Here is a 25,990-nt window from a genome sequence, read left to right on the forward strand (position 1 = left end):
ATAATTTAAAAGAGTTAAGTGGTCACTTCAAAAAAGTGGGGGAGGGGGCAACTGCTCCCTCTTGCCCCCCCTAATCGCCGCCCATGCACCTAAATATCTGGTGTAAAAGAAAAGGTTTGGTAACAGGTATTAATTTACATGATACTTCAATTTACTGGCCTGTGACACGTTTCTGTATTTACCAAAAAATTGATATTGACTAGATTTTCGAATATTCTTCAGTAGTGTTTTATTGTTATTTCATTTTGTGACTGGAATTGGTCACGCATTACGATTCTTAAATGTCGTAACAAAATCACATGTTATTGTCGAACAATTTGTATATTGTGATACTGTAGGCAGTGTTAATAATTTACACGAGATTTCTAGCCCTTCACCTTTTTATTGTAAAAATGTCGTATATAAGTATCGTACAAAGTTTCTATAAGTCTATAAACACTCTAATTAAACGTTTTCAATGTAAGATAGGATTAATTTCCCTTCGGCATACGATGTTGCCTGGGAGAGATAGGATTTTGTCTTAGCCCAAAGCAGCATGAAACGGGATAGGTATCTCCGTAGCTCAAAGCGGCCTCGGAAGCAGGTATTAAAGGTTTACACTCTGTACCAATGGCAGCCTCGGGAGCAGGTAGTAAAGGTTTACACTCTGTACCAATGGCGGCCTCGGGAGCAGGTATTAAAGGTTTACACTCTGTACCAATAGCGGCCTCGGAAGCAGTTATTAAAGGTTTACACTCTGCACCAATGGCGGCCTCGGGAGCAGGTATTAAAGGTTTACACTCTGTACCAATAGCGGCCTCGGGAGCAGGTATTAAAGGTTTACACTCTGTACCAATGGCGGCCTCGGGAGCAGGTATTAAAGGTTTATATTCTGTACCAATGGCGGCCTCGGGAGCAGGTATTAAAGGTTTATATTCTGTACTAATGGCGGCCTCGGGAGCAGGTATTAATGGTTTACACTCTGTACCAATGGCGGCCTCGGGAGCAGGTATTAAAGGTTTACATTCTGTACCAATGGCGGCCTCGGGAGCAGGTATTAAAGGTTTACACTCTGTACCAATGGCGGCCTCGGGAGCAGGTATTAAAGGTTTATATTCTGTACCAATGGCGGCCTCGGGAGCAGGTATTAAAGGTTTATATTCTGTACCAATGGCGGCCTCGGGAGCAGGTATTAAAGGTTTATATTCTGTACCAATGGCGGCCTCGGGAGCAGGTATTAAAGGTTTACACTCTGTACCAATGGCGGCCTCGGGAGCAGGTATTAAAGGTTTACACTCTGTACCAATGGCGGCCTCGGGAGCAGGTATTAAAGGTTTATATTCTGTACCAATGGCGGCCTCGGGAGCAGGTATTAAAGGTTTACACTCTGTACCAATGGCGGCCTCGGGAGAAGGTGTTGTAGGTTAATGATCAGTACAGTACACTGAGATTTCTTGGTTCCAACGTCCACTTTTAATAGCTATCCTTTGGAGGGAGAACCTGTGGAAGGGTTGTCGGATTTCTTCGTGACTTTCCGTGTTCTCTTCGACTTTTCCTGAAAGTGTAGTTTCCTTCTGTCATCTGCCACTATTTATTTACAAATTGTGAAAACATGTGGCTTATATTATGTATGGGTACGGATCCGTGCAATATACAGAATATCACAGGAGAAAGTGTAAAAAATTTGGGCAATAATAATATGGATGATTCTAAGCAAAATGATTCATATAAGCATGGGTCCTCTTCTTAACTGTTTGAAAGCTACAGATTGTGAACCATTTTTAACCTTACGTTGCTTATTCCTCACTCTATAGTTATTGTACAGAGACGAGACATTGCCCATTTGACAGGTGATGGAATGGTCTTTTCAACGTTACGGAACATGTGGCAATGGTGTCTTTGGAAGGAAAATATTGAGTGAACTTTGGGGATAAATTTCACTATTCAGTTCCCCTAAATAATCTTAAAATTCCCAAATTTCCCTCAATAACTACCTTACGAAACACATCTTGCATATCGTCGGAAAGGGCATTCCATCACTTTCAAATGCGCTATTCCAACCTTTGTAGAATAACTACAGAGTGAAGAATAAGCAACGTAAGGTCAAAAATGGTTAACAACCCTCAAACCTTCGAGCGTAGAACACATGTTAAAATCACCTATATTACCATTTCAAAGTATTACCACTTTCTCTCGGGACACTTGTATAATATCTAATGGATACCAAATGTGTTGTTGTGGCCCCGTGATCCGTAGTCACTAACGCTCTGGTCTTTGGTGCGAGCGGTCCGGGGTCGATTCCCGATGGTGACACTTGGTCGGAAAAGTGTGAATACTTTTTCGGGACAGCCATCCTGAGCTTTCCTCATTCACACCAGTCAGATACGGGGATGGTACCTAACATAATGGTCCCAGACCACTTCCTTCCTTCCTACCCTTTCCTCAGATAGAATTATTGCCAAGGGACGTGACGGACTACCATGGCTGTAGATGCCGAAAGCTAGAACTCTTAAATCCTAATCGTAATTCTAATTTTTGTTGGATATAGGATAATATGGAAGGTTAGTAAATTAGAATATATTATAAACAAATGTTTCTTAAGCTCTATTTGCAGTTATTAATTTAATAGCATTTTGAAAATATACCTTGAATCACTTTCTAACTTCATTTAGTTCTTTATTGTCTTGAAGTTATGCTTTTTTTTGTAAGTAAGTGAGGTGAGCCTACAGAAGAGCGTTGTAATATTAAGGGAATTATCTGGACTGTAATACTCTTCCTCATCGTAAGTTGAGGCCAGAATTCGTAAGGTTACCCATTTCTGATGTATTCGTAGACAGATTTGTAGAGCACCTACATTTATATGGCATTCTTATCCTTGCAGAGAGAATGAATCAGATGATGGGTTGGTAGTGCTCACCAAGCGGTTATAATGCCGCTGCAGCAAATAAGCGTTTCTCCATTGGACTGGGGTAAGGAGAATGCAAACAGTGGAGCTCAGCCTTCTGATTGGAGATTGCAGGTAAGGAATGCAGATTTTTAAGCCATTTTGTTTCTATATATGGCCCATCAGTAAAGAGTGTGGTTGTACCCGAAAATAATGTGGGCCAAGTATAATCTCAGTGTACTTTCCAAATATATGTTTGGTGCCGTGTAAATCAGTCAAGGCACACCAGGGTGCTGCGGTGCATAGTTTGGGAATTTCTGATAAGGGTGATTTATATATTTCAAATTAGTCACTTCGTAATGTTGCTCAGTCAGTTTTTCTTCCAATATTTCGAGTGTGACGCTGGAACACTTATCCTGCGTGGTGATTAAGAAGAAACAATTGGATGGAAAATTTAAAATACAAAAAAAAGGTAAAATGGGACATTCCATTCCAAGTCATCACAGCGAAAAATCTTACCATCTCAAATTGTGATGAAAGTTGGTGAAAAGCAAGAGCTTGTGGAGTAAACAACATTTGTTAAGCTATAAGCTCCAGCGACAAGTAGTTGTCAGATTGCAGTGTTGCTAACCTGACAAATGAGTGTCATTTTTCGCAAACATGCTAAACGAAAAAAATAATCACGTTCCTAATGTAGATAGAAACGTCATGCTGGGCTTGTTGTAAAGCTGAAGGAATGCCCTTTCAGTAATAATAATAATAATAATAATAATAATAATAATAAAATTAGGTATACACCATTTGTGTCATTTTTTGCACCTTTAACCTCAGATATCTGAAAAATGCATTTTTGATTGTTGTCACAAAAAAAAAAAAAAAAAAACGCATGCTGTGTAGTGTCATGGTGTCCTCCTGTTGTGTAAATTTCATGTCGGGATGGCTACAGGAACAAGGGCTACAAAGTAATGAACCTAGCAGACTTCAATAAAAATGCCATATTAAATGGGTGAATATGATATAAGAATCTTTCAGGTGTGATATAAATCCCCTTGAAACAAGTAAATGTTGTACATTTCAAAATAGTACTCACCTACAAGTGAAGAGAGTGTTGCTTTATCCCTTTACATTCTCTCTTGCGTGGTAATAGCGTCTGTAGCTGCGAAATTATATGTACTGCCAATAGCTGTGCACGGGTTCACTGAAGCAAGAACATGAGTGATTGGAACAGTCAGAACATCAGGAGGTTGGGGATAAACATACGGTGGTGATGGAACATGGGGATTGAAGGGAATTAATAAGAACTTCCTGTGTGTAAGCATTCACGGTCTTTATATGTCCTAAGTACGATGTATCATCATATGCACATGTTACAAATCCTGTCTCTTCCTCCGGTGAAACTGATTGTCGTAAAATGTTCATGTGGTGCACTACATTTTTTGCTGCTGTAGAATATCTTTTCATAACTTACTTGTCAACTGGTACTGGTATGAATGCATGAAGCTTTTGTGTTCCTCGTAATGGTCGTGCTGTATCAAATCGTGCACTCAGAGCTTTATCTGCAACAGTAACTTCTTGGTGGGTAACGTACGCAAAGCTCATGTTATGCACATTCTTCTCTGCCCAATCCAACAGCTGCTGGATGTGTACTGGAAACTTGCTCCAGCTGCTAGCCTCTTTATTGTCCCTCCAAGCCCACCACAAACACTCTTACCATGGGAAGTGGCAAAGAAGTGCCACTCAGCATGGATTCCAAAATCATCGTAGTAGTGTAGTAAATTAGTGAAGTTTCTGCTTATTCTTGTATTTTGCACCACTACCATCAGAAAAATATATATATCTTAGATACTGCGCTGATGTTTTCTTTCAAAAATGTAATCAATCTCTTATGAAACACGTACAGCAATGGTGTCATGTTGCATCAGTCCGAGATAGTGATATGGTTAGTGTATGTGATTCCAACTGCAGGGGTTTCACGGAAATAAACAGCAAATAGATGAACAGTGGCTTGTGTATTGTTCCAGTGGAAACCTTGGACTTCGTCTTGCAAAATGAAGGAATAATTTTCCGCAAAGTCATATATAACAACTTGCCTACAGTTAACCCATCATATACCTTGCCTGATAAGTTGCAACAAAAGCATGTGCTTGCAAGAGTGTTAATTTGGATAAGTCAGCATATTCATTAGTTGTTTCACTAATGTCACAAGGGCACATGTATACTACTTCTAGTAGTATCCCACTGTTTGAAGGTAACATGTTCAATTGTATTCTGTTGGAGAACATTATCCAGGATGCTCCTCACTTCGGCAGCTACTGCGCATTCAGTGCACTGCTGGAAGAAGCACTGCACTTCAGGTGGGTTGCACGTAATAATTGACAGGTAGTCATGGTACGTTGATAAACAGACCTCCGCGTTTTCCAACAACTTACCGAGCTTACATCTCCAACATCCTCATGTTCTGACTGTTCCAATCACCCATGTTCTTGCTTCAGTGAACGTGTTCACAGCTATTGGCAGTACATATAATTTCGCAGCTACAGATGCTATTACCACGCAAGAGAGAATGCAAAGGATAAAGCAACACCCTCTTCACTTGTAGGTGAGTACAATTTTGAAATGTACAACATTTACTTGTTTCGAGGGGATTTATATCACACTTGAAAGATTCTTACATCATATCCACCCATTTAATATGACATTTTTGTTGAAGTCTGCTAGGTTCATTACTTTCCAACTCCTGTTTCCATAGCCATTCCAACATGAAATTTACACAACAGGAGGACACCATGACACTACACAGCATGCTTTTTTTTTGTTTTGTTTTTTAATACAAAAATAATAAAAAAAAACTTTTTTTTTAGATATTTGAGGTCAAAGGTCACGGTGTGTGACCTTGACACCAAAAAAATAACAGAAATGGTTTACATGTATTTTTTATTGAAAGGGCATTTCTTCAGCTTTACAACAAGCCCAGCATGACATCTCTATCTAAATTAGGAGCGAAGTTATGTTTTTTTCTTTTTCGTTTAGCATGTTTGCGAAAAATGCCACTTTTTGTCAGGTTGACAACACTGTTATCTGAGAACTACTTGTTACTGGAGCTTATAACTTAACAAATGTTGTTTACTTCACAAGCTTGCTTTTCACCAACTTTCATCACAATCTGAAATAGTGAGGTTGAAAAGCCCTTTTTATTGTGATGATTTGGCGTGGATTGACCCAAATATGAATAGGTAGTGCAGTATCTTAGAACATAATATATATACAGAGTGAACCTGAAAGATGTGCACAAACTCTGGGGGGTGATTTGTGACATCAAAAGAAGACAAAAAGTCTTCTTGCATATTGTCGAATCCCGAGTCGTATAAGAGTGGCGGGGTTGCCAATTTGGAATCGAAAATCGAATGAGAAAAGGAGATATAAGCCATTTTGTGCTCCTGAAGATGAACACCTAAGTGTCACACTCGAAATATTGAAAGAAAAATTGATTTAGGAACATTACTAGCTGAGCAATTGGAAATATTACAAATATTTCATATCGTCGATAACTAATTAGATTTACGTAATTACATACTTAAAAAAGAGATTGAAAAGTGAAACAGTGCAATCAAGCTGTGAACTGAGGTGGTTGTGTCATTCTTGTTGTAACTGTCTGACATGAAAATCCATGTATGGAAAGTGTTCTTTCTGTGAACCGATAGTTACTAATCGGGAAACAGGAAAGGAAGAGACTGTTGCTGCTCCCAAAGTTACTAAGTAGTTGAAGTAACAAAAGGAATTATTCAGAGCGTTAAACATGCAAGCAAGAAGCCCAAGAATATTTTATTAGAACAGTGGGTTGAAAGAGAATGGGCTCAATAGGAAAGAAGAGAGACGACAGAGAATGGAGAATCGAAGTTCTTTACACGGGACCTTGAAAGCGGTGGAAGTAATATTGAATTTGTGTTTACAAATAATTAATACCTTTCTGACCAGAATATATACTTATTTAGTGGCCCCGCGTGGCGTAGTCGCTAACGCTCTTGCCTTTGGTGCGAGCGGTTCCGGGTTCGATTCCCGGTGGGGCCATTCAGTCGAAGTGTACCAGCTTTTTCAGGTCAGCTACCTTGAGTGAGATTTTTCCTGAGTTTCCCTCATTCACACGAGGCAAATGCCGGGATGGTATCTAACAGAATGGTCCCAGGCGCTTTCTTTCTTCCCCAATGCTTTCTTCCTTTCCCGGGGGACGTCATCACTCATATACGTGACAGGCTAAATGGCCTTAGATGCCGACAGCCCAGAAATCTAATTCCTAATCCTAATTCTGTATACTTATTCATTAAAATTAAAATAAGCTTTAACAGTTTCAGTAACTTAAAGGTTTTCCTGACAGTTAATGTCTGATGAAGATAACATGCCAAGTAAGGGTTCTTGGTGGAGGAAAATAAAAGAAACTATACAGTCAAGAGAAGGGAAAAGATACACTTCAGTATGAAATAAGTACAAGTTTGAATTGCTTCTGTTTTTTACGTAATTTTTGTTCCGTCTCTTCGTAACTTCTCTTGTTGTATATTCAAATTAATTAAGGGGGCAGCGGTGGCTCAGTGGTAGAGCGTTCACCTCTGGTGCTTGGGGTCCCGGGTTCGATCCCAACTCCCCGCCAAGTGAACTTTGTGGTGGACAATTGCCGTGTGCGTGGGTTTCCTCGGGGTTCTCCCACTTTCTTTATTCCACCATTTCGTTCATTACTCATCACAGTCTCCTTTAGCTTAACCGGCATAATCGTGGGACCTAAAACTCAAAGATTTCATTTCAAGTTAATTACTATCGTGTCTGTAACTTCAAAGTAGTGATAAACTGGACTTGTAGAATCTTTTCAATATTTGGTGGAAGTCTTGTGTTTTATCGACTTCATAGCCGTAATACCTCAATGTTTGTTGGAGTTTTATCCTCTTTTTTACAAAGCGTGTTATGAGCCGCTTTCAGTGGTCCAACGCTCTCCTCTGGTACAAAGGATCGCCGGTTTGACTCATCCATATTAATTCGTGGTAAATTTGATCGTGTTCGTATTTTTCTCTGGGTTGTCTAATTCCTTCCACACACTTCTACAGTTTCTTAGTAATCATTCAGTTTCGTCATCCGATTCTTTTAGCCTACAGGTCATAAGCATGGAACGTAAAATTACATATTTCATTTCATGCAGTCAGTCTCAAGAGTTAATAAAATTTGTGTCTGTTCAGGGTCTGGATTGGGTAGCATAGTGGTTAATTCATAAGTAAAGTAAGCCGGGGACACGGGTTCAGTGTCCGGATGAATCGTGCATTTTTTTCACTCTTTGTGTAGAATGTGCACTACAGAGTAGTCAGTGCGGTGTCAGTTTCGCTGTTTCCTCCTTTTATCGTATATAATGTCAATATATTATTATTTACATAGTTGATATGTGTACTGTTACTAAGGACAAAAGTGCTATCGTCCCGCCGCCTAAGGGCTTGGGCGTAGTCTCCCAAAATTACCATTATTCTTCCCTCCTCCCAGTTTTCCATTCTCCAGTTTGATTTTACCATTTTGAATGAAATATTGTCCACCCTAATATTCTTATGAGTTCAACTTGACCCTAAAACCCCGCCTTGTTCACCCCTGAGCAAGGATACTTCTATTTAGAAAGATAAGATTTACTAAACTTTCAGAATTACGTCTGGAAACAACGTATTTTATTTTTTATAAGTCAATTCACAGACAGTAGGAAGAGGTTAATAGAGGCCAGACTCCTGTTTCCGTGTCCCTGTTGACAGATTTCGTAGTCAATTCTTAAGTCTGAAATACTACAAGTGTGAGTTACAAGTATTACAGTATTTCCACAACCCAAAGATTAGGCGCCGTGATCGATCATAAGCACAAGGTCAAACTGGTCCAAGAGGTAGTGTGGCAAGCGGACAGTTCAATACAGAAGCCACAGCTCCGTCAGTTTTTTATGGGAGTGACGGTGAGTGCTCAGCAACGTCTCATACGTAAACCGTAACTATGTGAGTTCGAACACGATCGTAACGATGCAACAGCAACGCAGAAATTTGCCATGCGAAAGGGAAAGGTGTAGTGAAGCACAGTATAGAAACTTGTTGGTTCTAGAGGGGCCGCGATGGCTCAGTGGTAGAGCGTTCACCTCTGGTGCTTGGGGTCCCGGGTTCGATCCCAGCCCCTGCCAAGTGAACTTTTTGATGGACAAACACCGCGTGCGTGGGTTTTCTCGAGGTTCTCCCGTTTCCTCCCACTTTCTTCATTCCACCATTTCATTCATTACTCATCATCACCGTCTCCTTTAGCCTAACCAGCATAACTGTCGAACGTAAAGCTCAAAGATGATTATTTTTTTTTTTTTTTTCAGAAATTTCATGCAGGTTATAAGAATATCAAAGATCAACCGAGCTCCGACCGCTCCAGGTAAACAGATTCTGAGGACATATGATACGCCATTGAGAAAACTCCATCTACCAGCACACGATGACTGTCAAACTAACTCGGCGTGTCCCAATCCACTGTAGTGCGTTACCTTCATGAACTCGGAAAAAACCATCACCTGCTGTATTGTCACATGAGTAGATCCCAGCTCAGGCCTAGAGGAAAAAGTCAAATCGTTCAGTTTAACGTTCCACGTTTATGCCCTTTAGGCTAAGGAAGACGATTGGATAAGGCAAGTGAGTAATGATGGAATAATTAGCGGAATGCGGATGTAGGAAGAAACAGAATTACCCGAGAAAACTCACGAACACGCTGTGGTCCACCACAAACTTACTTGACCAGAGATCGAACTACGGATCTCATGCACCGGAGATAAACGCCCTACCACTGAGCCACCGTGCCTTCCTCTGGTCTAGAGTGCCGACACTGCTTTGCACCCCTTTGAGAAAACTTACATTTTTTAATATTAGCACTATCCTCCGTATGAACATTGAAAGAAAACCCTAAGCTTTATACATTAAGTGACGTACTATCCACAAATTCAATGCAATGCATATCAGGATTGTTCTCATTGGTGCTATTTCTTTGTGACTGACTATCTATCTATATCTATACAGGGTATTTCAAAACAACACCGACAACGTTTGGGAAGTGAATCTTGACACCACTTCCAAGATAAGACAAAAAGTATAGACCAACCTGGGTGCACAGATGCTTCCTTTCGGAGTTATAGGTTGCCGAAAACCTGAAAAATTGAACTTTAAAGGTTCATAACTCCTAAACTATTGTACCTACCATAGTCGGGTTAAGACTGACTTAGGAACTAACATGTACGCTATCTAAAAATACTTGTTTCAGAATCCTAACGTACTCACGTAACAATTTTTATGAGGGAATTTGTCTACGGGCATGTAATTTGAAGTACTCACCAAGTAGCTCTATAAAAATTATTGCGGAGGTACCACAGGCCTATGAAACATGGATATCTGGATAGGGCGTATACTAGTTCCTAAGGGAAGTGTTGACCCAACTACGGTAGATCCCATAGTTTTGGAGCTATGGACCTTTAAAATTACATTTTTTTATAAAATGTTTTTGGCAGCCCATAACTCCGAAAGGAAGAATTTGTGCACCCAGGTTGGTCTGTGCTTATTGTCTTATCTTAGTGTCAGGAATCATATCCCAAATGTTGTCGGTGTTGTTTTGAACCCCCCCCCCTCTCTCTCTCTCTCTCTCTCTGTATATATATATATATATATATATATATATATATATATATATATATATATATATATATATATATATATATTACGATTAAAAAATTGTTTCGTTGATTTTGTCGAACATGACTTTTGTTAGTGCATATTATTTATTAACAAATGTTTCGTTTTCTTTCTGAAGAACCCTGAAAGATTATTTTTTACACATGTAGCCTAGTTAGTTTTCTATACATAATATGTTTTTTTTTCTTTCTTTTTTTAAGTACCAAAAATTAGTGTTGACAAGATTTATAGATCAGTTTAGAAATTTGAAATGAGGAAGTTTAATGTGGTATTTCATTTTTAGTTTAGTTAAATCTACTTACCAGAAGAGTTTGAATAGAAGTCTTAAAAATGGTTTTTAAAAGGATGAGAGATGAGACTGAAGTTCCGCTGCTTTATTATCCTGTCAGTTTTTGACTCCAATTAGTAGAGATGTTCATGTTTCTGCTGTATTTTATAGCAAAATAAAAATAACTAAGGCATAATGTTTTTCATGTGATTATTTATTTATTTTTATTTAATTTCATAGGAACCTGTTTACACACCTTCAGCACAGACCTTGTCTCAGGAACGATGTGCATCTCAAGCTTCAACTCTTTCGAACAATCATGACATTTGTAGGTAAGTATGCATTGTGAATATATGTGAGCATGTACTGAGTTTTCTATGATATTACTTAATATTCATGTTTGTTACTCTTGTTAATAGCAAAGTTAGTAATTGCGTTTTTAATATAGTGTCGTTGTATTTCATTTATACAGATATAATGAGCCAAGAACTCCTTACAGTTTTTCCCTTGTTGATGTAGCGTATTCATCATCATCATCATCTTTTCGCTGCTTAGCAGTCGTTTGTCCTGCCACCAGAATGAAAGGTGTTGTCAGTTCTCACCGCTTGCAACAGATGGTAGTTTGTGCAGTGGAAGAAGGGAGTTTTCAAGCAATTACGTCGTACATTTTATTTTATTTTATTTTGTACGGGTTTACTTTTGGAGTACCACTCGAAATAATTGCTGAGGAAATGTAATTCTTTCACTAGTTTCTTTCTTATCGCCCTCTAAAATATTTGCGGTGGGCGACATGAAAATACCTCACGTCGCATAGATAAAATTTAAGGGGGACACTAGAAGTATTTGTTGAAAAATTACACTTCTTTTAGGTTTGCGTATAAATGCGGCTTCCGAATGTATGGCATAAAAACTATAGTGCAAACAGCACAAACTAACTTGTGCTAGGTGGCCATTAAAAAGTACGAATAATATCTAACCGAGACAGGGCAGGGCGAAACTGGGGTCCCGAGCGGTAGCGATGATGATTGTACGTATAAGCGAAGGTAGTGAAAAGAAGAGGGTTTTGATAATGATACGAGTTTCAATAGTACTTGTCATGCTTTCATACTAGTAACGCTTCATTTGTAAACAAAAAATACAGCATCTCTACACTGTAAAGAAGTACGCTGTCGGTAGAAAATAGCATCTAATAGAGTCATCTTTCATATTCACCCACTTATTTTATCCGTCGTAAAGTACGTGTAATAATTTTACACTAGTAACCCTGCACTTGTAAACCTAAAATACAGCTGTATTACTTTGTATTTAATTCTGTTGCGTGCAGAAAACTGTTCCTTATAAACATGTCTTTTCATGCAAAGTATTTCACCTGTCAATCTTCCAAAATGCGGTGCGCTAAAACTACACCAGCACCTTATTTTTATAAAGCATCCAACAATTGTTGTGATATATCTTCTAAAACTTCAAGTGGGTTACCATAAAGTACCATTAATTACGTAAGTGACGAGATACTTTTGGTCTTGAAATCATTCTTCATTGTGTTAAATTAATTAACATCCCTCAGCCAAGGGCGCCCATGTTGTGATTTCCAAGGGGGGGCAAGTGTAAGCGACATTTCAAATATAGTTCCAAATTTTGCTGTAACTAATGTAAAAACTCCATTGGGTTTTCGATATTTCCAAGAATAATTTCCTCTTGGGGGGGGGGCAAACGCCCCGCGTTGCTCCCCCCCTGATGGGCGCCCTTGCCCTCAGCGGAAGTAGTGAACGAACTTCCATTGAGAGGGAAAGGTGGTTACAACGACATGGAAGATGTTACTTCCATTCTTAAACGGGTGCTGCAGAAAGTAATAGAAATACTGTTGAAAGTGATGAATTTCACATAATGAAATAAATGGCAGCATATAACGAACTTGACTTGTGAAATATGAAATTCGATGAAGATCAACGTACTTATTGAAGAAATGTTTTCTGTGGAACTCTGTCATCAAATGAAGACTTTGTGCTCTGCTCAGTGCAGTTTTACTGTCTTGAATATGACATAGCACACTGAACATTGACAAATTAATCAAAAAATATTACTAAATTAGTTTCTTTTTTGGTGATTTTTTTTATTTGACTGTTCTTGACATTACTGAATTTGTCTAATTTATGTGTACAGTAGCTTCTTCTAAATCAGTATTTATCAGTCGGGGCTACAAGTGGTCCTGTCTTATTACAATTGTTCATCCTCTTGCTTTGAGCTATGACTCAGCTTGCTGACATAATGATCCAGATACACTAGTTGCTACGTACTCCTAAAACCTTGTCGAAGAAATGCAGATTTGGATTATTTCATCAATATGGCTTCGCATCAAAACTCACCCTTCTCAGGAAGTGAGCATACCGAGAAATAGATCCCGGTATTTAATAATCAAAGACCGATCCAATGATACTTTAGGTGGTATAGGTAAATTATCACCTTTTGTTATTCATAATGTTGCCACAGTGCTCTTCCTTCTGCCGGTGTTAAGAAATTACGCAATAGCACTTTATTTATGCGTCGTTGGACCTTTCCCTGTCTTAGTCGAAGCCCACCGTCATCTGGACACTAGTAGAAGTGTTATTACTTGATTTGATTTCCAAAATATCAGCGAAGAGCACTTAAAAGAGAAGCTCCACGCCCAGCATGTAATGGACGTTAAACGAACTCATAAAAAACAGAATAACGTTCTTGATGATTACCCTTCCTATATTGTTATCTTTCGTGAATTCTTGTACTTGATTGTTTATTTTCCTCAATTTCTTTCAGAGCCACCCACGTGCGGCAGCCCTTGCGTCACATCAAATTGTACATTAATGAAATCTAAAACTACATATAATAGACATTCCTTTTTACCCGACATTCTCCAATTATACTGTTCCTGCATTTTTCCAAAAATTTTCAGCTGGTCATAATGCCGAAAATACACCCTGGTTAGCCTATATTTTTGTCACTTACTTTCGTGTCAGGGATCAGCTCTCAAATGTTGTCTGTCTTGTTTAAAAACACACTGTATACTTCATTATTATAAAGGTAACCAAGAAAGTTCTGTCACTTTTTGTGGAGGTCTGTGTTCCATTGGCCCTCACACCGTGAGTTGAATGCGAATGGAGATAAGGTGAAGGTCAGTTGTTCGTGTGGCAGTTCAGTTACACCGTGAACTTGCGTAAGGACAGAGTGAACATGGGACCTCCACATAGCGTCATAAGGGCGTGTATGCTGTACGAGTTCAAACTGGAATCAAATGCCGCTGAAGCGGGCGGAAGATATGCCAGGCCTTTGATGAGGGTGTCGCGACTACGTGGTCAGTGGAGCGGTGTTTTAACAAGTTTAAGGACGGTGACGAAACACTCGAAGACGCACCACGTGCCAGAAGAACAACGAAGACAAAATGAAGATCTTAGGCAGTAATTGAGGCGAATAGTGGCCAGACATGTGGGAAACTGGGATTACAATTCAGTGAGAGTTGAGAAACCATTCGGCCGCACCTTCATCAACTTGGGAAGTACTACAAGTAGGGTCGATGGGTCCCACATGATTTGACTCCGGGCAGAAGGCAACGCGAGCAGACAGCTGTGTTTCTTTGCTGTCTTGTCTGAGGAAAGAGCCATTTCTGGACAAGGTGTTCACATGTGATGAGAAGTGAGTCCTGTACAAAGCTCCACGGCGCCGTCATCATTGGTTAGCATCCCATCAACTGATTCCGAAACAGCCGAAACCAGCATTGCATCAGAAGAAGGTCCTCCTGTGTGTTTGGTGGACTGCTCGCGGTATTGTGCATAGGGAATTGCTACCAGCTGTGGCTGATCTTATAAAACAGCTAGGTGAACAATTAACACAGCAAATGGATACTAAATTCGAGCAGGTAAATTCTACGATGCAGCAAATGACACAGCAGATGGACACTTAAATTTGAGCAAATAAGACAGTCCATGACGCAGTAAATGGATAATAAATTGGAACAAATCACACACCAAATAAACACTAAACTAAAACGAACAGACTGTAGGTTGGTACAAATTCTGCACGGATTTACAATTGTACAAAGTTCTGTGGAAGTGTTTGAAACTCAAGTTAATGAGCACACAAATCAAATTCGAGAATTACAGGAAGAAATACATTCGATTAAGAAAAAGATTAATACCGTATAAGGTAATCTTGATCCGGTCGTCAGCTGAACAATATGCCAGCTGAACCCAGATTAGCTATAGTAGAAGGTGATATACCTGAAAGCGATTCGGAAAGGGATAATAGTCATTTTCGTATCGGGAGAGAAGAGAGAAGACCACATTCATCGCATCGTAGGAATCATATATACGTAAAGTCTAAACATTTGAAACATTCTAATAATAATAGTCATTTTAGATTTAGTGAAATAAGATCTCTAACCAAATTTAGTGGTCGATCGGAAGACATACCAGCCAGTACATTTTTGAAAAAAAATTGAAGAAGAGTGCGATCTAATTGGCGTACACAAATCCAAATTTCTTAAAATTTTGCCACATGTTTTACTACCACCTTGCTCAGTATGGTTCAAAGCGATCAGGGATAGTTTACGTAACTACTTAGATTTCAAAAACGCTCTGATTTCAAATTTTGAAAATGATTTTATGTTGGCAAACCGAACGCCTTAGTTCGAAACAGGCATTATGATCCAAAAATGGATAAGTCTCATTTTGTGATTTCCGTTTATAATGAGTTGAAATTAATTAATCCATACCAACAGGAATCACGAGTTACAGCATCGATTCGAATATTGTTACCTTTTAGGTTACAGCAAGTACTGATCTCTGCACAATGCGTTAATTTCAATCATAAATGATAGTGCAAAATTTTGAAAGTCAATCAGTGATGCAAGGTAATAATAACCGAAACCAAGCTAATACTAACCGAAACCAAGTTAATCCTATTCATGTTCGAAATATCAATGTAAAGGAACAGTGTAATCCTAATGTAAGAAGTAATGAGATTCAATACCGGTAATAGAACCGCACCTAATTTTAGAAGAAACAGAAATAGTAATCGTACAACATTTAGAAATCAGACAAACAATAGATCTAATTTTCATCGAAATGGGTTTCGTAGTAATTTCATAGAGGGCAGAAATTATCAAAACAGGAATAAAAAAAACTGGAGACATAAATAACATACAGAACGGTACTCAAGATTGTGCCATTCAATGTAACCTAACCGACTCATTTGGTAATGCTAATTTAAACTAGATGTGGCTGACGTGGGACGGGTTAAAGCTACGCCAGCAACTTATTCGCAGGAGTGTTTTTCTGTAAATGAAACTAACCTTAAAACTTTAGATCTTAGAAATAATTATCAATATATTCCCATCAGTAATTGTCATTGGATGTTTGGTGATGAGATAGAAGATGTATGCTCACCCTAAAGTTTTTGAATTAATGGATGTGAAGACTGGTAAACTTTTGGGTTTACGTAATATTGACGAGTTGAAATTATGGCGTCCGTCAAAACATACCAAAGGTAAATGGATACAGCTAGTTAAAACTTTAGTTCCTTCAGAAGTTTTATCCAAGATTAACATAGATAATGTCGAGCTTCCAGATTGATTCTTAGTATAATATGTTTTTTATTTGTATTATTCTTTGATATGATATTGATTAATTTTTGTTTTGTTTCACTTTTGAGTATTGTTATGATTTATTTTGCAATTCGCTTCACTTATCAGTATTGTGCTTTCAAAGTCTTTTATAATCATCTTAATGATGGCCAAATGAAAGTAATAGGTTATATTTCAATATACTCTAATTTAATTTGTCAATGAGCCCGAATGATGTTGAGTCAAAGAATGTATTTTAGGACTTGAATAATTAATAAACAGATCATGTTTTGAATAAGTCATCTTTGTCGATAAATTTATAGAATTAAAATATAATTAATTATTCAATGAATATAAGAATAATATTGAGAAAAATATGAGTATATATATATAAATATATAATATGTATGTATATATATATATATACGAGGGTTGTTCGAAAGTAAGGTGACCAAGTATGTAAAAATATGTAACGGTCCAATTGTAACCAATTTAAGAAGTCCTAGTCGGGAGCCATATATACAACGATATTGTGTATCAGTGAATTACTTTAATTCTTTATCTTGTAGTTATTTTGGGCAACGGTGCTTAAAAGTACACAATCTGTTGTGAAGAAAAAAATAATATATAATATATTTTATGTCGATATCAGATAGATATTCATGTAATAGTAGTTGCAGTAACAAGATATAGCTATTTATTTAAAAGTTGCTATGACAACTGAAAAAAAATATTATTAATGGAGAATAGAGAATAAAAAAAATTGTGAAGTGTATTAGATGTGTCTAATTTCCAGGCTAGTTCTTATGGTGCATGATAGTGGTGAATCATCTTATTATTCGAATTGTTAGCATAAATGTAACGTATAAAACAGAAAATTACGTATAAAGTAAGAAAAAATATCATTTATTAGTAAACTGTTACAATCCTTTGAGGTATTTTTAGTTTTCTTAAAATTCTTGTTTCTATTATTTCTTCAACATTCTCTTGGTATGGTGTTTCATTATGATTTCATTATATTTGTTTCATTCATTTTATTTCATTCATCTTTTCGAGAATACATTTAAGACTCTCATCTCCGCTGTGTGGAATTGTTAGTAAAACTACTTTCCCATTTCGTAGTTGTACACATTCCTGTAGGTAAGTTAATTTGGGTATGAAGTATGTGCTGCATAGCTTTTGTAGGTATGTTTCGATTCCATATCAGATGTATTATGCAGTGGTAATAATCTCCTCCCGTACTGTTGTTCTCTCATTCTGTCATCTGACGTCCTTCTGAATTCAGTGATTGGAAATTTATTATTTTGAACGATTTTCTTCGCATATTTTTTTCTTTCCTTTTACTTATTGATATTGTGGCAAAAACTTAACTTACACGTTTGGCATATACGGAGACTATATTTTGTTGTTTCTCAAGAATACAATTGTCTTCGTACTACTTTGGTTTCTCCCCGAATTATTACATCTTTGTTTATATAAGCTTACAATCGTAACCAGTCGTATATAGTTCCATAATTCCATATACAATTAAAAGCGTAATTTCAGGCTTTATTTTTTCATGATTCAATGTGTAATTCCAACAGATGGTGAAAAAGAAACGAAAGATCGAAAATAGCTGCCAGTATGGATATTGCAATTGGGTCCCGAAATGAATATTAAGTATGAATATTCTTACATATGACAGATTCTTGCTAGTGATGTCTTGTTATTCCTATTTCATAAAGCTGTAAGCTATTAACGTGACCATTATTAACTTTTAATACTGTATTTCATGCTTCAAGGGAATGAACTTTCAAGATATTCCTGTATTAATGTTAATGTATTATTGAAATAAGTTAGATGTGTCTGAGCTTTCCTGAAAGGTTAGCGCGCATGGCTTTGGGCTTAATCGCCGTTGGGGAATCTATTTTTCGGTATTGGCCTAGCAGTGGAGAACTAACTTGAGCTGCAAAGCCAGAAATAATGACGCTGGGAATCAAAGCACTGACTACATACCATCTAGTTAAATGTACTTCATCTGGCCTACCGTAACCTTTAATGACATTGCAACACCAGGAAATTTAAGAAGCTTTTCTTTCATTTACAGATCCTTGATTACTACATAGTGGAAAACGGACCGCGGTGGTTCAGTGGTAGAGCGTTCACCTATGGTGCATGGGGTCCTTGGTTTGATCCCAGGTCGCGCCAAGTGACTTTTGTGGTGGATAAACGCCGTGTGCGTGGGTTTTCTTGGGGTTCTCCCGTTTCCTCCCATTTTCTTCATTCCACCATTTTATTCATTTCTCATCATCACCGTCTCCTTTAGCCTAGTCGGCATACCGTGGTACATAAAACTTAAAGATTTCATTTCATTTGTTTACATAGTGGAAAAATATTTCCTCGTTGTAATAGTGTCTTCTTATTGATACCTGTTTTTGTTTCAATGATCTCTCATTATTTTATATATACTCAGTTGCTTATACATGTATGTTAAATGTACGAAAATGTGTTTCTATATCTTGGTTGTTTTGTTACAGAATTTGCCATTGTGAAGGAGACAGTGAAGTTCCCCTTATTGCTCCATGCTATTGTTCAGGATCTTTGCGCTATGTTCACCAAGCATGCCTCCAGCAGTGGATCAAGTCCTCTGACATACGAAGTTGTGAACTATGTAAATTTCAGTTCATTATGCAGAGCAAAATTAAGCCTTTTAGCGAGGTAAGTTCTATCGTTTAATATTATTATTGTATGAAAATAAATGATTCAGAGAACGCAAAACACGTAGAAATTATTCATTTAATAAAAGAGAGAAATGTCCTTAGTGCGGTGAATAGTGTAATTTAGTAGGTTTATGTACTATATTTATTTTTGTATTTTTGAGGACGTTAACAGATACGGTAGAGTAAGATTTAAAAAATGATGATGATGATTACACTTGATGGATGGTATGCGTAAAAGTTGTCAATTAGGAGAGATTATCTTTTGTATCAAAAGGTGGATTTACTGTTTCTCTAAGTCATTGCATATTCCGGGGCTTTTTGCTTCAGAGAAAGAGAAAAAGAAAATGGCGTTCATTTTCAGGAATTTAATGTGGAAGATGCAGAATGAGAGAGCGGGAACAATTCACTTTTTAGTAAGCATAGAAAAGCGTTGGTATAACAGAACAATCTGGGCGCTAAATAGGCGTAATAAAGAACCCCGACTATTAAATATGCCTGAAGTTAGGGATTCCAGTCGAGCATCCAGATTTTTATTATTCCATTGTTATTTTAAGCCTACCAATATCCAAGTGCATCTGGGAAGTATTTTGACGAGAGACGCTTACTGCACCAAAGAGATTAGGTCAAGAATTGCCATAGCTAAAGAAGCATTCAACAAGAAAATATCACTCTTAACTAGCAGGCTCAATATTGGACTTAAGAAGTTGGTCAAGTGTTATATATGGAGCATTGGACTGTATGGTTCAGAGACTTCAACATTACGGAAGTTAGAGAAGAAATATTTGGAGAGCTTCGAAATGTGGTGTTGGAGGAAAATGGAGAATATAAAATGGACAGAGAGAGCAACAAACGAAGATGTTTTAAAGCGGATAAGAAAGAAGAGGACACTTTTAGCCACCATCCTTTGTAGAAAGGCCAATTGGATTGGACACATCTTGCGAAGAAATTGTCTTCTTCACACCGCTATAGAAGGAAAGATGGAAGGGAAGCGAGGAATTGGAAGAAGAACATAGCTGATCGATGATTTGAAAGATACGAGAAAATATTGTGAGTTAAAAGAGGAAGCTGAAGAGCGAGAAAAGCGAAAGAAACATTTCCAGGGCCAAATCTAAAATTGAAAAAAAAATCCTCATTAGTCCCAGGACCTGCCGAAAGGCAGAATACTTAATAATAATAATAATAATAATAATAATAATAATAATAATAATAATAATAATAATAATAATAACTTGTATATATAAAGTAATGAGCATTTGTGTTATATACCTATGATTTCTCAATTGTAATATCCACTGTTGTTGGAAAGCGCTTAAGTACAGAATAATTGGCCTTATTGTTGGTTACTCAGTTAATAGATTAACCGACCGGCATGGAGGAGAACCTGACAATTCAAAGCCAAACTATTATTTCTTAGTGAAATACGGTATTGGAACGAAATCACACAGTGTTCTAAAAGAAATGCAGTCCAAACTTTGATCGAGTATATTTTTTGAAGTAAGAATGATAGAGACATGATTTTTGTGAGTTAAACGTTATTTAAAGAGGTTTTCGAAAATAAAATCACATCGTAACGTTGAATTTTAATAATTGTTTAAACAAACGAAATTTGCAAATTTCTTATCAATTGCGAGGAACAAAAAAAATAAATAAATAAATAAATAAATAAAATAAATAATCGCGGTAGTTCTTAATGTTAATGTTTAGTACGCATCAATATTTATCGGATGGGACAAAAACTGCATGTTATGTTGCAGCGTTGACAGTTATAAAGGCTATTTTCTACGTATTCAGAAAAAAAAAAATAAAATAAACTAGCGCATTCTGACAACAATGTTCCAGCAAAAATACTCCCACAGATGTAACTGATCCTCGCACACGTTGAGCAATGTGATTCATCAGTAAAATAATAAATACGGTAAAAATAATTACTCACCGGCAACTAGCAACCCATATTGCCTTGAAGAAAGGGAGAAGGCGCTTTACAGTAAGTGTTCAAACTCTGTTCCTGCGGACATAATTTTACGCACCTTATCATTTTCCATGAAACTTTCCGAAGGGTCTCCCTGGTAATTGCGTCCTCTTCTGTTTCAATGTTTCTTGTCAATTGTTCTGTGGTTGTTGTCGTGCACCTTTCACTTCAAGAAATCCAGCATTAAAAAAAAAAAAACAAAAAAAACAAAAAAAAAAAAAACGTCAGGCGATGTTAAGTCTGAAAAGCGGGCAGGTCAAGTTTTTGAAAACTCTGCTTTTTGATTTAAGATAAGACGCCTTACCAGTGTGGAGCCAGACGGATTGGAAAACACCCACCGTTTTAAGATTGAAAACCACCTACTTCTGATCACTTTCCTCTTTTTCTTATCTCTACGAATGGAAAATAATAATAATAATAATAATAATAATAATAATAATAATAATAATAATAATAATAATAATAATAATAATAATAAAGTCACACACAAAAAAATAAAATTTCTGGTAGTTTGTAACGCAGAATCCAAATTTCGCAAGCCTAAGACAATCGATTTTTTTTTTTTAATGGGCGAAAAATTTCAGTATATTTTGGTACGTAATAGAGCACATACGTTTTTCGCGCATAAAACAAAATTGACCCAGTCAATCTTACTGGGATTTCAAAATTTGCACAAAATGCATCAAATCCATATCCTGGGGTCCGCTTTACAGAACTTCTTCTTCTTCTTTTTTTGTATGTGGGGGGAGGACTGGTTGTGTAATTTGTACAACAAAGTTCTTGAAGCCCTTGTATAATCCAAATTTTGTTGCTTTTCTGTGTTGTTGCTACAATAATATGAAATAGTATATATAAAATTATTTATCTGAATTCATTGCTAAGTAACTCTGTATTTTTTTAAAAATTGTATTATAGTTTGTAGCAAATCATAAGAACCTTATTCTAACCATAGAAAATTTCAAATATTTGAATTATTAGAATATATTATTGTTCTGATAATTGAATTGAAATGTTTTAAAATTTGTATTGTTACATTTTGTATCGTTATAGGAATTATATATTTTGTTGTTACATAAGGTGTTGTTGGGTTGGCAAGATGGCGTAGAATGTTCTACACAATAGAGCGTCATGCTCTTCAATTATTTCAATTTAATTTTTAACAATTTCAATTTTGGACATAATTTAGTGCATTACAATTTTTATAGTGTTATACATAATTTTTTGTATGTTCTACGCTTCTGCCTTCCTTTTTAATTCACAAAGTAGTGTGGAAACAGAACTATTTGAAACAGGCCATCTTCTACAATTCCATTAACAACAAAAAGATTTAAAACAATTCTAGGGAAGCAGTCAACTTGGCCTTAATGCTGCGACTTTTTAATTATAAAATCTCCCGCGAGGGAGATGAATAGAATAGAAGGTGTTGTTAGAATAAGTAAGGTTCTTATGACTTGTTACAAACTATAGATTTTATCCTATATCATATCAATCAAGTCAGACTAGAAGTAAAATAATAATAATAATAAATAATTAATAATAGTGCGTTATATTCGCTGTGAAATCGATCAGTTTGTATAGGTACATTCAGGAATTAAATCTTGAAAAGTAGAATTAGAATATTAAAGGACGGGAAGAGGGAGTAGACAGAATATCGAAACAAATTGTCCATAGTAATGGTTTCTTACTGAAGCTACATCAATAATCTGAGTTCCCACAAACTCTTGTTCCAATTACAGCATTGATTCTAATCGTAAGTTCAATTTTCGTGGCTCTCTGTTGTGCCAGGAACAGGAATCTGAGGTTTCAGTGAAATATTAAATAACTTCTCCGTTATAGGCGCAATAAACTTCTTGAACCAGCACAGAATCACTCTGTCAGTTACTGAAGTAATGTTTAATTAATTAACGTTGCCTACACATATAGCAATCTAAATACATTTGTAATAACTTAATTGATTTTACAGTAAAACGATCAGTTTGTAATAACTTAATTGATTTTACAGTAAAACGATCAGTAGATAAATTAAGTGAAAAATATTTATGTATCAATACAAAATGCCATTGCTGTAGTTAATATGGAGAGGCTTTGATTTAAGTTGAAAGGTATGAATGTAAGACATAAACAGAAAAGTAACCTAAAAAAAGTATTATGTTCTAATATTATGTTGTTTATTTTCAGTGGGAGAAACTTGATATGTCAGCCGTGGAGCGACGGAAGCTCCTCTGCAGCGTGACGTTTCATGTGGTAGCGTTAACGTGTGTTGTTTGGTCTCTGTACGTACTTATTGATCGCACCGCTGAAGAAATTCAACGAGGAATCCTGGAGTGGCCATTTTGGACCAAACTCATTGTGGTAGCTATTGGTTTTACAGGAGGGCTTGTATTCATGTACATCCAGTGTAAAATGTACATGCAGCTGTGCCGACGCTGGAAGGCCTTCAACAGGGTGATCTTTGTGCAAAATGCTCCAGAGAAAGCCCAGCCTCCGAAGGAACTGTTAATTGAACCGGAACCGAAGCCGAATCACGGGAATGTTTTGTCATGTTGCGCCGAAGTCGAAGTCAACATGAATGTCGATGACAAGAAGACTGACCGCAGTGATAGTGTGACCGAGAGTGGCAATGAACCAATAGTGAATAGTGAAAGAAATGTTCCTGGTGCTGATATCAGTGAAACGAGTAGCTTATTGGGTGAAGTGGACACTGGACAGGAGCGCGTAGTTGCCGCTTCGACTGTTGGACTTCACTCGCAACGAACTCAGGACTGTGTCAGTGTGGCGGATGTAACTCCTTCCTGCTTGAGCGATCTAGGCGAAGTGCCTCAATCCGTAAAATCTCGACGACAGTCTGCCCAATCCCTCCCCAGTCGGTCCTGGTCCACCAGCCCATGGCCCTCACCGTTGCCAGATCATGAAGTAGTTGTACGGGATCGTAGAGAAATTTCTGGAAGAATCCATTCCGGTACACGAGCGTCGTTAGGCTCCCAATCTCCGTTGCTATCACAGGAGAGTAGTAATCTCAATACGAACTAACTCCGGAGACAGCTTAAGAAATTCTAAGGTACATCCTAATATGTGTATTAGGACGTTTTGACTGAATCTCGAAAGCAAGCATGCAGGAGTGTCTGTATCTACTTAGATGTGTGCATGTGTGTGCGTGTTGTTTGTTTGACAGTGACTGTGTGTATGGATATGTGTGTGTGTAGTACACATAAAAATATTCATAGGCCCTATACATATAATCTTTTGAACTGTGATGTGATTTGTGGTTAATTGCTGGTGATAAAAAATTGAAAAATAGAAACTTGCTACAGTTTATGAAATAGCTTGAATAATAGGAATAAATGTTTCTTTTTTATACGTTACGCGATGTGTCAAGTGACCGTTAAACTAATAAAAAAAAATCATTTTATCATGTTTGTAAACAAAGGATGTCTGAGGATTCCATCGTCTTAGGATTTCCGTTATGTAGATATATTAAAAGTATCGATACATAAATGTTTGAGTTTTTCATTAATTTTTCTATGAAAAGTTAAAATTAAAATTGTTGTTCTCTAATATTTATAGAATTGGACAATGTTTTAAAAACGTATATATATATGTACATTTGAAGAATTTAAAAAAAAAACAAGCGTTTTTATGGTATATCGAGATGGGTTTACATTTCAGCATTTCACAGGGTTCTCAGTTACGTTGAACGTGAATTTTATGGTGCTGTAGTGTAAATGTCCATAATAATAACAGATTTGTTACATGTTACTACTACCATTACTACTACTACTATTACTACTACTACTATTGTATATCCACTGTATGACGGAGATACGAAAAAATACTGTGTGAACGAAAAACAATGTTGCATGGATTTAGTGTGAATATTAAGTTTGAAGAGGTGGAGAGAAGAAAAAAATCCTTAATCACGTATCTTCCAGAAGTTTCACACGATCATACTTGAATGGAATATAATAAATGTCCACCAAATTGTGGTTAGGTTAGATTTGATTTTTAACAATAAATTTTTGTGTCCTTTTGTTACTCTTATTATTGTTCTTAAAAGAAATGAATGAACAAATTTGATCTTGGCTTGGCGATCTTAATGGATTTGAGTTCCTGAAAAGAGCAGTATTATTTTTCTTTTGACTAATTTTACGTAGTAGTGTTTTATTTTGTGACATTAACTAGAATATTCGCTCTTGTGTAAATAGTTTGTTGATAATGAAATTAGAACTGTTAAAGACTTTTTTTTTTTCCCTGTTTGGGCTTTTGTAACTATGAAATATATATATATTGTTTTTGTTTTACATAAGCCCTTGTGTAAAAGCACATTTGTAGATAAAAATCAGTGAAATTGTGCCAAGCCAACCCTGTGAAAGCGTCGTAGAATTTATGTAAATAAATAAATAAAAAAAGTCCTTGCAGATTGAGCAGTAGGTAAATCAGAATAACAAAGCCGATTAACTGTGTGATTTATAAGAATGTGTTGACGAAATTTTTGCCGAAAGTTTTTTGGTGTATTTTTGTTAATAAAAAAAATCAAACTTGTACTTTTACAAGTAAAACTTCTTTTTAAAGAAAGAAAGAAAGAAAAAAAAACATGGTTGACAATCAAAATTTAAATCCTTCAAATTTCTAGTAGATGATTGATTTTCTGTAAAAAGGTAGCGACGTTAGATGTTTGTTTTCACTTCAAAAAAATTACAAAAGGAAAAATACTGACGATATGAAAATTGAAATTACGGTGTAACAGAAATTGTAATGCCAAAAGTGAGCCAATTTCAGTTGAATATGCTTCTTTAACGATGTAAAACTTGTACAAAATAAAAACACAAGTTGAAGTAGTTTTCGTACTCCTATGTTCTGATAATATTAAAATCATATAGGGTGTA

At 36.7% G+C, this 25,990-nt stretch overlaps 1 protein-coding gene and 1 non-coding gene across 4 annotated transcripts in view; both read left to right on the plus strand.

Moving 5' to 3' along the window:
* Positions 1 to 25,942, plus strand: part of LOC145686738 (E3 ubiquitin-protein ligase MARCHF8) — a 40,754-nt gene extending 14,812 nt beyond the window's left edge. For all 3 annotated transcript variants that reach the window (XM_081760360.1, XM_081760362.1, XM_081760361.1), the window contains exons 2-5: positions 2,861 to 2,998; positions 11,090 to 11,181; positions 18,956 to 19,136; positions 23,286 to 25,942. In XM_081760360.1, the coding sequence (XP_081616486.1) occupies positions 2,909 to 2,998; positions 11,090 to 11,181; positions 18,956 to 19,136; positions 23,286 to 24,137 (1,215 nt within the window). In that variant the 5' untranslated portion in view covers positions 2,861 to 2,908 and the 3' untranslated portion in view covers positions 24,138 to 25,942. The remainder of the gene's footprint in view (positions 1 to 2,860; positions 2,999 to 11,089; positions 11,182 to 18,955; positions 19,137 to 23,285) is intronic.
* TRNAQ-UUG (transfer RNA glutamine (anticodon UUG)) lies at positions 6,857 to 6,931 on the plus strand. Its single transcript has one exon. It is a non-coding gene; the product is annotated as a tRNA-Gln (tRNA).
* Positions 25,943 to 25,990: the final 48 nt, after the last annotated feature.

The sequence above is a fragment of the Thermobia domestica genome, chromosome 5, assembly GCF_964235325.1.
Source record: "Thermobia domestica chromosome 5, izTheDome1.hap1.1, whole genome shotgun sequence".
Taxonomy (NCBI): domain Eukaryota; kingdom Metazoa; phylum Arthropoda; class Insecta; order Zygentoma; family Lepismatidae; genus Thermobia; species Thermobia domestica.